Raw genomic sequence first — 13,712 nt, 5'->3', positions numbered from 1 at the left:
CCATGGTTGGTGCATCTCCTTTGGAGTGTCTCTAGTTCATTATAAAATGCATGTCTGCGCTGGAATTGGTCTGAGCAGGAGTGTGGTACCTCTGTTTTCACTTGGAATGCCATTTCTGGCACTGCTGTGATCTCCAGGCTGATTAGGGCAAGGTTTTTAGGGACTGGTGGTTCAGACAAGTGCCCTGAGCTTTAGGAAGAGCTTCCTCTTTATTTTTCCCTTGATTTTTTCCCTGTTTTCTCCTGCAGCCTGCCTGTCTCCCAGGAAAAGCAGCAGGGGTTGGTTTGTTTGTTTTCATTAGAAGCCCTGCATTAGCAGGAGTGATAATCAGTGCTTTAGGAGTACTCTGTGTTCAGAGCTTCTCTGGATCAGCAATGCTGGGAGGAGACACAGCAGCTCCCAAAAGCCATCAGGCCAAACTTCCCAGGTATTGCTGGACTGGTGGAATCTCTGGGCAGCTGGGGAAAAAAGAAAGTAGCTATTTTATTAATACTTATTATATAAATAAATTATGCTACGATAACTTTTAAATAATATACAATATATAATGTATTAAATGTAATATTATATATTACATAATATATAATCTTTAATATATTACATAGTATTATAAATATTATTTAATATTTTTGAAATTCACATTTTTTAAAATTCAGATTTTTTAAAAAACGGAAGCAAAACACAAACACAAAACTAGAGGCATCAAAGCTTTTCCCGCCAGCTTTTAGATTTTGTTTGGTCACAGCTTTGTCCCTAGAAAGAACTCTGTGTGGCGTGGAACCAAGGATTTTACCTTTCTGTGACTCAGTGTCAGCTGGGGATTGTTTTGTCCCCATTTATGAAGAAGAAATTCGCCATAATTTTGCAAACCAAGCTCCAAGAAATTGCTTTAGTTCAACCACAGCACCTCGTGCTTTGATCTCGAAAATACTTTTGCACTGCAGTGTTTTTAATTTGAGATAAAAAGTTTGAATTTGCAGAGTGAAGGTCACTGGGGTTTTTTATTGTATTTAAGATAAATGTACTTCTCCCTCCAAGACAAACACTGTCACTGAAAAATACAGATTGCACTGAAAAAACCACAGCCAGGCAAAATATGCTCCTGTAAATTTAATGGGAACTGTTGTGTACAATAAGGGGGGAAGTTTTCGAGCCCAAGTGCCTTGCATGGAGTTAAAAAGAACAGAACAAAGATTAGGAAAAGACATTTTCCTTCTCCTAAACTTTTAAGACTGAGAAAGACAAACTGTTCCTACAGCTCGAGCAAACAACTCCTGCAGCAGGGTCTGGTGCAGGGGCTGTGGGGAGATGTTCTGGGGGGGGATGTTCTGTGGGGTGATGTTCTGGGGGGGGATGTTCTGGGGGGGGATGTTCTTTGGGAATGTTCAGGCTCTGCCCCTCGCTTTCAGAGGTGACAACTCCAGGAATTCAGGTGCCACTGGATTTTCTTGGCATTTCCTTGTTTGCCATGGGAAGTGTGTGAAGTCTGAGGGCAGAGGAAGGAGCGGGACCCTGGGGAAGTTCTCTGGGATGTTTCACTTGGGAAGATTTTCCACCTTTCCTGTGGATGTCCCACATCTGGCTGAGCAGAGGGTTCAGGAGGGGCCTGGGGTGGGCACAGCAAGGGGCTGCAAACACAGCTTGAGTGCTCTGGAGGGCTCAGAACCCCTGGAATATTCAACACGGGCAGGCTGGGAGAGCTGGGAATGCTCCCCTGGAGAAGGGAAGGCTCCAGGCAGAGCTCAGAGCCCCTGGCAGGGCCTGGAGGGGCTCCAGGAGAGCTGGAGAGGGACTGGGGACAAGGGACAGAGGGACAGGAGCCAGGGAATGGCTGCCACTGGGAAAGGGGAGATCGGGCTGGGATCTTGGCAAGGAATTGCTGGCTGGGAGGGTGGGCAGGGGCTGGGCTGGAATTCCCAGATTTGCTGTGGTTGCCCCTGGATCCCTGGCAGTGCCCAAGGCCAGGCTGGGCATGGGGCTGGAGCAGCCTGGGGCAGGGGACGTGTCCCTGCCATGGCAGGGGTGGAGCTGCTGTTGGATGTAAACACAATTCCAGCACCTTCAACCTCAGGATTTTTCTCCTAAATTGAGGACCTGATCCCCCCCACCTGTGTTTCAGGGTGCCAATGCCTCCTGTTCCCTTCCCTGTGAGTTCCTTCCCCCTTGCTGCAGTGTTTTCCTCCACTCCCTGCTGTACTTTTCCACTCCTTGAGCTTTCTCACTTCTCCAGGAAGTTCACAGAGTTGTAGCTCTAAATTTGCTCTGCAGGCTCCTGTGGATCATATGGCACAGGGAGCTTTTTTGGAAGGATGACACATAACAGGCACAATAAAACATGTGAAAGGCTTGGGAAGATGAGTTTATCACAACTTCTGTGCCTGCTCTCGCTGGTGGGAGTTGCTCTGGATTACCTCAGGCCGTTGAACTGGCACGTGGTGCAGGGAGGAGAAGGCTTGGGATCATCCCTGTGCTGGCACAGCTCTGTTCCCTGTCCCTGTGCTCTTCCACAGGCCCTCCTGGCTGCAGGAAATGCCAAATAATCCTATTTGTTGCCTTAAAATCCATAAAGGAATAGAAAAGTGGGATCGTGATCCAGGCCCTGCTGGAGCAATTGCTGCTGTCAGGACATCTGGGATGGAGAAAGGCTGGGAAAGCTCTTGTGAAATATTTGTTTATATGTTTGGTTTACACCAAAAATGTTTCCCGCTGCTTTTTGTTGCCAAATTCCCAGTGGTTGATGGGGATATAATCACCCAGGGACCCGTGGTGCTTCATGACTGGAATACACTCTGCTGCTTCCACAGTTGGCTCAATCAGTAGGAAAAAGTAAATATAACCTAGATTTTTGTGTCTTTTTTCTCTAATTCAGCTTATCTGGCCCATCTCCATGGCAGCACATTTATCTCAGATTTACTCTCTTCAGTGGAAGTGTTGGAATTTTGAGTTACACTTGAATGAATAAATTTATGTTGGTGGTTGGAATCATGGAATCATTCAGGCTGGAAAAAACCTCCAAGATCATTGAGTCCAACCATCAACCAGCACCACCATGTTCAGCACCAAAGTATCCTCAAGTGCCTCATCCACACATTTTTGTGCAATTCCAGGGATGGGGACACCAGCAGCTCCCTGTTCCAATGCCTGCTAACCCTTTCCAGGCAGAGATTTTTCCTGAGATCCTTTCTAAACATCTCTGGTGCAGCCTGAGGCCGCTTCAGGAGTTCTGTGCACAGGAGGGTGGTGGCCTGAGCCCCACACACATGGGGACATGGGGGTGGGAGGGTGGATCCCCATGGAACTGTGTCTGTGTCCTGTCCCTTGCCAGCGTTCCCCAGCCCTGACCCTGACCCTGCCCCAAACTGGGACCAGAACTGGAGGGCAGTGGAGGGGGAGCTGCTGCTCCTGGCACGGGGTGTGCAGGCTGCTGTGGGCTCCTGCCAGGGCTGGGAACAGCTCTGGGGTGACTGTTCAGGCAGGGCAGATCAGGGAGGAGATGTCAGCTCAGGTGAGTGCTGCTCTTGCTGTGCTCCAGCAGCCCCTCCTGTGGGCTGGGACCAGCGCTGGTAAATGCCTGGGAATGGTGACTTGGCACTTAAAATGGTAAAGTTTAATTAGTTCCTTACCAGCTGGGTTCCCTCCCTTCCTGGTGACAAACTCTTGGCTGGTCACAGCTCTCATCTTGGCTTTTCCTGTCCAGGTTTGGCCAGGGTGGGACGTTCTCCACACGACCCCTGTGAACTGTGCTCTGTTTTTCAGGATGCCTGGCTCTGTGGTTTGGAAGCAGCTTCTGAGCACCTGAGGAAGCAGGAGCAGGACCTGGAGGGTGTCCATGCTCCCAGGTGTCCCAGGGACGGGCATGGACAGCTCTCCAGGACTCGGGAGCTCCTCCAGCCCAGCTCCCCACCAGCAGCACTGTTCTCTAGAGCTGATCCCTGGGATTCCTCCCTGCTGAAGGACATGCAGCTGAAACCTTGGGGTGCTGCTGACCTGCAGGATGTGCAGCTGAAACCTTGGGGTGCTGCTGACCTGCAGGATGTGCAGCTGAAGCCCTGGAACACTGCTGAGCCACAGGACATGCACCTGAAGCCCTGCAGTGCTGCTGACCTGCAGGACATGCACCTGAAGCCCTGGAACACTGCTGACCTGCAAGATGAGCACCTGAAGCCCTGGAACACTGCTGAGCCACAAGACGTGCACCTGAAGCCCTGCAGTGCTTCTGAGCCACAGGACATGCACCTGAAGCCCTGGAATACTGCTGAGCCACAGGACATGCAGCTGAAGCCCTGCAGTGCTGCTGACCTGCAGGACATGCAGCTGAAGCCCTGGAACACTGCTGAGCCACAAGACGTGCACCTGAAGCCCTGCAGTGCTTCTGAGCCACAAGACGTGCACCTGAAGCCCTGCAGTGCTTCTGAGCCACAGGACATGCAGCTGAAGCCCTGGAACACTGCTGAGCCACAAGACATGCACCTGAAGCCTTGCAATGCTGCTGAGCCACAGGACATGCAGCTGAAGCCCTGGAACACTGCTGAGCCGCAGGATGTGCAGCTGAAGCCCTGCAGTGCTGCTGACCTGCAGGATGTGCAGCTGAAGCCCTGCAGTGCTGCTGACCTGCAGGATGTGCAGCTGAAGCCCTGCAGTGCTGCTGACCTGCAGGATGTGCAGCTGAAGCCCTGCAGTGCTGCTGAGCTGCGAGTGCCCAACCAGCAGCCGGCCGTGGGGCACCCCAGTGCCATGGCAGAGCTCCGTGCCCCTCTGGCACAGGACCCCCGTGCAGGGAGCCCTGCAGCTGCCCCCCCTGCCCACGGGGAGCTGGGCAAGCCGAGCACCTCCATCGCCCCGTGCTCCCAGGGCCTGGCACGCAGCCCCAGCCTGGCCAGCATCCTGCCTGGAGAGGCTCCCCCTGCTCGCCCTGGGGAGCAGAGGCTGGGCACAGAGCCCTGGCACAGAGCTGTCAGACAGGGCTGTCCCCCCTGCCCCACGCTGGCTGGCACTGGGGTTCCTCCTGCCCCTGCTGCCAGGGCTGCAGCTGCAGCTCCTCAGGAAACAGCCCAGCAGCCCGGGAGCATCCATGCTGGGGAGAGACAGACCCTGAGTGCCAGGCAGCCCCAGGTCCTGCCTGCAGCTGTGGCTGAGGGGCACAGACACAGTGCCAGGGAGCTCAGCCAGGAAATGAAGCCGTCCATTGACTCCCCCCCTCTGAGCCCATCCCGGCAGGAGCAGATCCCACCTGGCCACACCCAGCTCCGGGAGAGCTCCCAGGGCCCAGGAGCAGCTGCACTAAGGGGATTGCTGAGGGGCCCTAGTGAGGTGCTGGCAGAGGGGAGGAAAAGCCCTGATGAGCCACCTCTGGTTCCAGAAGAGGCTGTGAGGGAGGAGGTGGGCCCTGCTCACCCTTTACCTGCAGATGAGGCTTTATCCACCACACCTGAGGCTCCCTCAGCACCGGTGAGGAGATTCCTGAGCTGTGTGCACATCACCCTCTCCTCCAGGGTCCATCACCCCAGTGCCAGCAGTGCTGGGAACAGGATCAAGGTGTGGGACAAACCTCCGGGGAAGGCTCAGGCAGTGCCTTTCCAAGCAGCTCCAGAAGCATCAGTGGAAGGTGTTCCTAAATCCGCTCCTGCTGAGGGTGCTCCCAGCTCAGCTGAGCCAGTGGCCCCAGCAGATCCCAGCTGGGTGCTTTCCCCCAGGCAGGAGCTGCTGCTGCAGGGCAGGGCCAGAGCCCAGCTCCAGGGCTTGGGGGCTGGGGGTGCACAGGGCATCCCCAGCTCTGCCCCTCGTGCAAAACCTGGCAAAAGGACCTCTGACGCTGCCACCCAGATCACCACGGAAAGTCCTAGAAAAGCCACGTTCTCAGCAGAAGTGTGTGTTGATCCCCGGGAGGGGGGCAGTGCTGCCCTGCAGCCCTCGCTCCCCAGCGCTCCTGAAGCTCCTGGGATTGCAGCTCCACCCCACCAGGAGATTCCCCCCTTCCCGAGGCAGCCTGGTGAGCAAATTCCTGTCTAACAGGTGTCTGTCTGTGCACTTGAGCCTGCACAAGGTACTGACTGATAAATGTGAAAGCCCAAAACCAAACCCAGCTTTTTTGTGGAAATAACATCCTTGAGATAATTTGGGTATTTGAAGTTGCTCATATGGGGGGGGAACCCAACCCTTAAACTTGGGTTTTTCAGCCCTGTCAGGAGGGGGTTGCATGGATAGAGTTGGGATTCAGTTCAGGTTTCTCTAGAACTGAATCATTTGTGTCCAAGTGTGGTTGGAGAATATTTTTTGGTGTTTGTGTGTAGATGGTTTGATTTGATTCACTTGGAGTTCAGTGAGAGCTGGATCTGATTACTGATTTACTCTCTAGTCAAGATAGCACCAGAAAATCAGAGGGAAATCTGCACATTGCTGCTTTTAATGGAATAAATCAGAAAGCTGCAGGGTTTGGGGTATCTGTCAGCAGGGGGATGTTCACAGGGTTTCCCACCCCAATGGTGTTTGGTACTGGGGCTCTGTTATTGCTTTTATTGATTTGAGGGACACATCCCTGCTTCTTTAAAGTGATTCCCTCAAGCTGGGATCAGCTGGGAGTTCTGTGGGTACAGGAGATGTTTGTATAAGTCAGTTTGCCATCCTGATGACAATTTTAGTATTGAATAGGAGAAGCTGTTTTTCCACGTAAGGGATGGTAACCTTCTACCTGTGGGTGGGGATTAAAAAATTCAGTTAATTTAATTTAGCTAATGAAAAAGCAATCCCTGTTGCTAAAGAACAGGGTATTCCTCAAGCTTTAGCAGCAGGAACACCCTGAGCAGCCTGCCCAGGCCCTAGCTCCTGCTCACTGTTTGCCTTGCCCCCCCAGCCCAGCCCCTGCTGCTGCCCTACAAGCCCTCAGGAAGCTCTGCCATGTATTATGTGCCTTTCCCGAAAGCAGGAGCCAGCGTGGAGCCCAGCACGGCCAGCTCCCCCTCAGGTACTGCACCTCTGCCCAGGCTGGATGGATGTTCTGTGCTGAATTATCTGTGAGCCACTGGGCAGCTCCTGCCTGCAGGCTCTGCTCTCCTTTCTGGGGTGGGAGGCGGTTCTTGCTCCACTTTGGAAGGGAAAAGGAGCAGAACTCAGTGTTTACACCTGATCATCCCTTGCTTTCCTCTGGGAATTACTGCTCACTTGGGATCCTTGCAGATCTCTGTCATTTTCCCTGCAATGAATGGACCACTGGGCATTGCAGGTTTTATTTGCAGGTTGGTTTCGCTCAGAGCTTTTTACTATCCGGAGTTTGGTCTGTAGACAAAACTCACATTAGAGATGTCCAGTTCCTGAATTGCAGCAGTGGTGACCAAGGGATCAGGCTGATCCAACAGTGCCAGAAGTGCCCAGATCAGTCACTACAGCCACAAATTGTGCTGGGCATGGTTTAGGTGTCTCCCTGCTCTTGACCTTTTTCAAGTTTATCTGGGAAATCGTGTCCAAAATGAGAGAAACAAATGTGATGCAAATCTGTTGTTTTGCAGAAATGATGATGCCATATATAAAAATTCACTATGCAAATGAAGCAGCACAGGGTTCTAGGAAAACGTACAGCAGGATGGAAAAATACATTTTGTTTTTCCCCATCCCTGCTGCACCCAGGGCTCAGCTCAGGGGGAGCAGCTGAGGGAACTGAGTGCAGGAAATCCATGGGATGTAACCATGGGGTAGGCAGGGATGAGAAATTGGTGGGGACAGTTCTAGGTTTCTAACCCTGAGGATCATGGAGTCATGGAATGGTTTGTTTGGAAGGACCTTACAGACCATCCCATTCCACCCTGCCATGGCAGGACACCTCCCACTGTCCCAGGCTGGCCTGGGGCACTGCCAGGGCTCCTGATCGCTGGTTGATTGTGGCATGTGTGTGTCTGCTCTCCCTGTTTGCTGTTGCACTCACGCTGCTCTCTTGTGCAGGCTCAGAGGATGCTCCTGCTCCAGGGATCCTGGCCCGAGTGCGGGCTGGGGGGGATGAGCCCCCTCCAGGCAGGGCAGCTGCCCAGCACAGAGGGACAGTCCGTGGTCACAGGCCTAGGCTGGCCTGGGCTGAGGAGCACAGGACACCACTGGAACAGTCTTCAGGTAATTAGAATGTGGAGTTAATTGTGTAATTGTTTCTGTGTGTTCATACATGTGGAGGAAGTCAGAGCATGAGATTTGACATTTCAGGATCCGGTGACATTGCTGGGCCTGCCAGAAAATGCTGGGTTTGACTCTGTTTTCTCTTCCTGCCTTTCTGCTTCTCCCTGACTGATAAAATCCAGGTTTCCCTGGGAGGCTCTGGACTCTGCATCCCTGGAATGTCCCAGGCCAGGCTGCACAGGGCTGGGAGCAGCCTGGAACAGTGGGAGGCATCCCTGCCATGGCAGGGGTGGCACCGGATGAGATTTCAGATCCTTCCAACCCAATCCTTTGCAGGATTCCATGGAAAACTTGGCCATCAGTATTTGCTGGCATTCCTGTGCCTCCAGGGATTGTCAGGAATTCCCTGTGGCTGTAGCCAGCTGGATTTCCTGAGCTGGGAGAGCCTTCTGCCCCTGTGCTGGGCACTGCTGGGGGCACACCTCGAGGGCTGTGCCCAGCTCTGGCCCCTCAGCTTGGGAAGGACTTTGAGATGTTTGAGCCCATCCAGAGGGGGCTGGAGAGGGGCTGGGAACACAAACCCTGAGAGGAGCCCTGAGGGAGCTGGGGGGGCTCAGCCTGGAGGAAAGGAGGCTCAGGGCTGCCCTCATCGCTCTCACAGCTCCTGAAAGGTGCCTGTGCTCAGCTGGGCTGGGCTCTGTCTGCAGCAGCACTGACACAGCCAGAGCACACAGCCTGAGCTGTGCCAAGGGAAATTCAGCCTGGAGAGCAGGGAAAGCTTTTCCAGAAAGGTGATAAAGCTGTGGAATGGCTGCAGGGGAGGGGGTGCAGTCCCCATCCCTGGGGGTGTTTAACACAGCCTGGAGTGGCACTGGGGGCCAGGGCTGAGTTGGGGCTTGGGGCTGGGCTGGACTCGAGGATTTGAAGGTCTCTCCCAACCTGGCCATTCTGTGAGTTCTGTGAGCTGGGCTGGGGCTGTCCCTGCCCAGGGACACTGCTGTCCTGTGATGTCACATCAGGTTCTTTTTGTGCCCTGCTTGTCCTGGAGCTCGAGCTCAGTGTGCTGCTGTCCCTGTCCCTGTCCCTGCCCTGTCCCTGCCCTGTCCCTGCCCTGTCCCTGCCCTGTCCCTGCCCTGTCCCTGTCCCTGTCCCTGTCCTGTCCCGTCCCTGTCCCTGTCCCTGTCCCTGTCCCTGTCTCTGTCCCTGCCCTGTCCCTGCCCTGTCCCTGCCCTGTCCCTGCCCTGTCCCTGTCCCTGTCCCTGTCCCTGTCCCTGTCCCTGCCCTGTCCCTGCCCTGTCCCTGCCCTGCCTGCCTGGCTGGAGGAGCTGCCCTGGGAGGAAGGTCAGGGTTTGCACTCCAGGCTCTGTGTGCTGAGGATGCTGCCCCAGGGGGGTCAGGCTGAGCCCAGCCCTGGGTGCCACGCTGGCTCTGGTGGCAGCAGCTGAAATGATCCTCGTGGACACTTTGTACAGCACAGACACTGACTGAGTGCCTGATGCTGGGTTCTGTGCACAGGTGGCTGGAGCCAGACCACTCCTGGGTGGCTGCATCTCTCCTGCAGCAGCTGCTGGCCTGATGGTTCCTGTTCTGATGTGTTGATAGGGTTTCCATCTGATTATTTTCATTTTTCACATCGGGTGGCATTTTTTTCTTTGAAGCTTTTCCTCTCAGAATGGAGAGATTTTGATGTTTCCAGAAGACAATTTTTATTTGCACAGGAAAATTTCAGTGATTATGTAAGGCTGCCACATCAATAACCTGGATAAAAATGAGAGGGGAACAAAAGTGTTAACATAAAATTATCTCCTAGGATTTTTTTATTGCTGTGATGGTCTGAAGGCCCAGGTAAGAAAAGAACTGTAAGGAGAAAGAATATTTTGTGAAGGCAGCCAGTGCAGCTGGAACTTTAAAGAAGCTTTCAGAAGAAAGACTTGAATGTCTTAAATCTTCCCTGACTTCTTCAACCATATTTTTAGATGATCTAATAAAAGATTACCTCTACCCACAGAGCTTGTCTAGAGCTTAAAATTATGCAAGTTATGTATTTTTTTTAAAAAAAAGTTTCTCTATACAAACTTATTTTTATTTTTTGCCTGTTTACATTCCTTCCATTTCTTGGTAACTTTCTAAAAAGCCAGGAATAGCAAAGTTCTGCCTGGCATTCCCAAGCCTGATCTCATTTGTCAGGAGGATGTGGAGGAAGCCTCTTACACAAGTTTATAAACATTGCCCTTGTATGGGAAGAAAAATTCCTGCACTTCCAGAGTTAGTGAGGCTGGACCTGGCTGCAGCATCTGTGATCTCTGTGTTCCACCACAGCCCCTCTGCTGGGCAGGGAGGAGATCCAGCCACCCAATCCTTTCTGCAAAAAACACAGGGCACACTTTAAAACTGGATAGTTTTTACATTATATTAAAAATCACTTTAAAGCTGTTTTGGAGAGTGGTCCTGGCTCGTGCTGTGTGTGCTTCATGGAAGGGCCAGGGCATCCCCATCCCTGGCAGTGTCCAGGGCCAGGCTGGATGGGACTGGAGGCACCCTGGGGTAGGGGGAGGTGTCCGTGCCTGTGGCCCTGGATGGGCTTTGGGTCCCTTCCATGGCTCTAATAAAGGCTCAGTTCAGGGCTGGTCAGGGCAGCTCCCTGAGGTGGAATTAGATTCCTCCCAGATTCACTTGGATATAAATTCTCTTGGATTCTATGTTGCAAGAGGTAGAAAACATTTGTTTGTGTGATTTTAGTAATGCTCAAACCTCATCTCCAAGTTCACTGCATTTGGGAATGAGCTCAGTGATCGTGCTTTTAATCCTTGGTGGTGGTTTGGGAGTTTTGGGATGAAAATTCTCCGCTTCGAGCCGAGCAGCAGAACATTCAGGTGTTTTCTGTCTTGCAGAGCTCCCAGATGGCTGCCAGCGTGTGGAACCCTCCCGTGGTGTCCCTGAGCCCCGCGCCGTGCCCGCCGGGCAGAGCGGCTGCCAGCGTCCCAGGGAGCCCCCCGGGGCCGGGGCTGGAGCTGCACACGCTGCCCCCTCCTCGGGGGCTGCCCCCCAGGGCACGGCAGGGCAGTTCTTTGCCCTCCCTGCAGAGGCTGATGACAGCAGGAGCGAGGAGCCGAGTGCCAGGGCGTCCTTTGGGCCCGGGGCAGCTGGCGCCGATCCCGGGCCGCGGGGCCCCGCGGCTCACCCGCAGGACGGCCTGGGGAAGGCACCGCGGCAGAGAGGCCACGCCGGGGGCAGCCTGCAGGAGCTGTGGCTGAGGTTCCTGGAGCACCAGGGCACGCAGCAGCAGCTCAGGAGGAACGGAGAGCTGTCCCTCGTGGAGCGCCTGGATCGGCTGGCCAGGCTCCTGCAGAATCCCGTCAGGCACACCCTGGCACCCGCAGCTGCTGGGGAGAGCGTTCCTGAGCAGGAAATGCAGGGAAGGGAACAGCCAGAAGCTGGGCTGGCAGGAAAAGCCAGGTCTGGGAGCAGCACGGAGCCGAAGGAGGCACGAGTGGGACGGAGGCCACGTGTGAGCCGTGGCAGCAGCGGCAGCCCGGGGGAGCTCAGGGCAGCCAGGCCGGGGCAGAAGGCGATCCGGCACCTGAGCAGGATCCTGGAGGAGCAGCAGCACCTGGACATCCCGAGTGACAGCTCCTCAGAGACCAGGCTGAGCAGAGAGCCCAGCAGCTGCAGCACCTGCAGCACCTCGGCGTGGGACACGGGGACGGGGCTGGACACCTCCCCTGCCTCCGGGGACAGCAGCTCCCTGTCCCTGTCCCTGTCCACCATCGACACGGCCAGGCTGCTCCGGGCCTTCGGGCAGCACAGGCTGGCCCCGAGCACGGACACCCCCAGCCCGGCCCCAGAGCTGGCCCCAGAGCTGTCCCCGAGGCTGGCCCGGCTGTACCGTGCCATCAGCCAGCAGAAGAGGCGCTCCGAGGAGTGGCACGAGCAGAGTGGAGGAGCTGGGGCTGGGGGATGTCCCCAGGGGGCTGCTCAGAGCCTCGGGAAGGGCCAGCAGAGCCAGGTAAGAGCCCCCTGAGCCCAGCCCTGCTCCATCCCCACGGGAGCCCCACTGCTGCAGCTCTGGGAATCTCTGAGAGTCACTGGGAATCTCTGAGAATCACTGGGAATTTCTGGGAGTCACTGGGAACCTGCTGAGAGTCACTGGGACTCTCTGGGAATCACTGGGAATCTCTGGGAATCACTAGGAACCTGCTGAGAGTCACGTTGACTCTCTGGGAATCTTTGGGAGTCACTGGGAATCTCTGGGAATCACTGGGGGTCACTGGTTTGCAGGGGAGGCTTCTGCCTTCCATGGGGCAGCCCCAGCCAAGGTCTGAGTCTGCAGGAGCCAGGGCAGCAGCTCAGGCTGGCACACACCCCCTGGGGGTGCCCTCCTTGTCCCCATTCCTTTGGGGACAGATCCTGCTGGAGCCAGGGCAGCAGCTCAGGCTGGCACACACCATGTGGGTGTGCCCTCCTTGTCCCATTCCCTTGGGGACAGATCAGATCCAACTAGAGCCAGAGCAGCAGCTCAGGCTGGCACACACTACCTGGGGGTGCCCTCCTTGTCCCCATTCCCTTGGGGACAGATCAGATCCAACTAGAGCCAGAGCAGCAGCTCAGGCTGGCACACACTACCTGGGGGTGCCCTCCTTGTCCCCATTCCCTTGGGGACAGATCAGATCCAACTAGAGCCAGAGCAGCAGCTCAGGCTGGCACACACCACCTGGGGGTGCCCTCCTTGTCCCATTCCCTTGGGAACCCAGATCCTGCTGGAGCCAGGGCAGCAGCTCAGGCTGGCACACACCACCTGGGGTGCCCTCCTTGTCCCCATTCCCTTGGGAACACAGATCCTGCAGGAGCCAGGGCAGCAGCTCAGGCTGGCACACACCACCTGGGGTGCCCTCCTTGTCCCATTCCCTTGGGGACAGATCCTGCTGGAGCCAGGGCAGCAGCTCAGGCTGGCACACACCACCTGGGGTGCCCTCCTTGTCCCATTCCCTTGGGGACAGATCCTGCAGGAGCCAGGGCAGCAGCTCAGGCTGGCACACACTACCTGGGGGTGCCCCCCTTGTCCCATTCCCTTGGGACAGGTCCTGCTGTCCCTGATCCTTGGGAACAGGTACCTGCAGGCGCAGTGGGGTTGGAAATCTGATGGAAATTCCAGCCAGGACATCCCTGGGCAAGGATCCATACAATTATTGGAGTTCCTCTGCTGCTGGGCTTGTAAAAATGTGTAAATTGATTTGTCTGGCTGGTTGTGAGGTTTTTTTCTTTAAAGAGCTGAGAATTCCAGGTGAGAGCTCTGCAGTGCAGCTGTTGGAAAGGGGAGGGAATAATTCCTGCAGGTGAAGTTGGCTGTTGCCCTTGGCAGGAGAAATGGAAATGTTCTTAGCTAGGACTCAGCCTGGATTTGGTGGTTTTAGTTAGGAATTACAGAGTTCAGGGGTTCTGTAATCCAGAGGAATGCTGAAAAGTACAGAACAAGTGAGGAATATTGAATTACCTCTTTCATTTTTTTGTATTTCCAGATGAAAATGGGACTGGCATTGTTACTACCAGATTTAATTTAATATTAATACTAATATTAATATTAAAATAAATACTATTTTATTTTATAGAAACAGCTC

At 54.6% G+C, this 13,712-nt stretch overlaps 1 protein-coding gene across 1 annotated transcript in view; it reads left to right on the top strand.

The window, feature by feature from the left end:
• ALMS1 (ALMS1 centrosome and basal body associated protein) overlaps positions 1-13,712 on the top strand; it is a gene marked incomplete at its 5' end in the record, with an annotated part of 55,949 nt that overhangs the window by 25,655 nt on the left and 16,582 nt on the right. The window contains 4 exons of the mRNA XM_084205091.1: positions 3,757-5,989; positions 6,851-6,961; positions 7,933-8,097; positions 10,989-12,103. Coding sequence (XP_084061217.1) covers positions 3,757-5,989; positions 6,851-6,961; positions 7,933-8,097; positions 10,989-12,103 — 3,624 coding nt within the window. The remainder of the gene's footprint in view (positions 1-3,756; positions 5,990-6,850; positions 6,962-7,932; positions 8,098-10,988; positions 12,104-13,712) is intronic.

This window comes from Fringilla coelebs (assembly GCF_963513975.1).
Source record: "Fringilla coelebs genome assembly, chromosome: 4".
Taxonomy (NCBI): Eukaryota; Metazoa; Chordata; class Aves; order Passeriformes; family Fringillidae; genus Fringilla; species Fringilla coelebs.
This window is presented reverse-complemented; position numbering and strand designations above follow the sequence as displayed.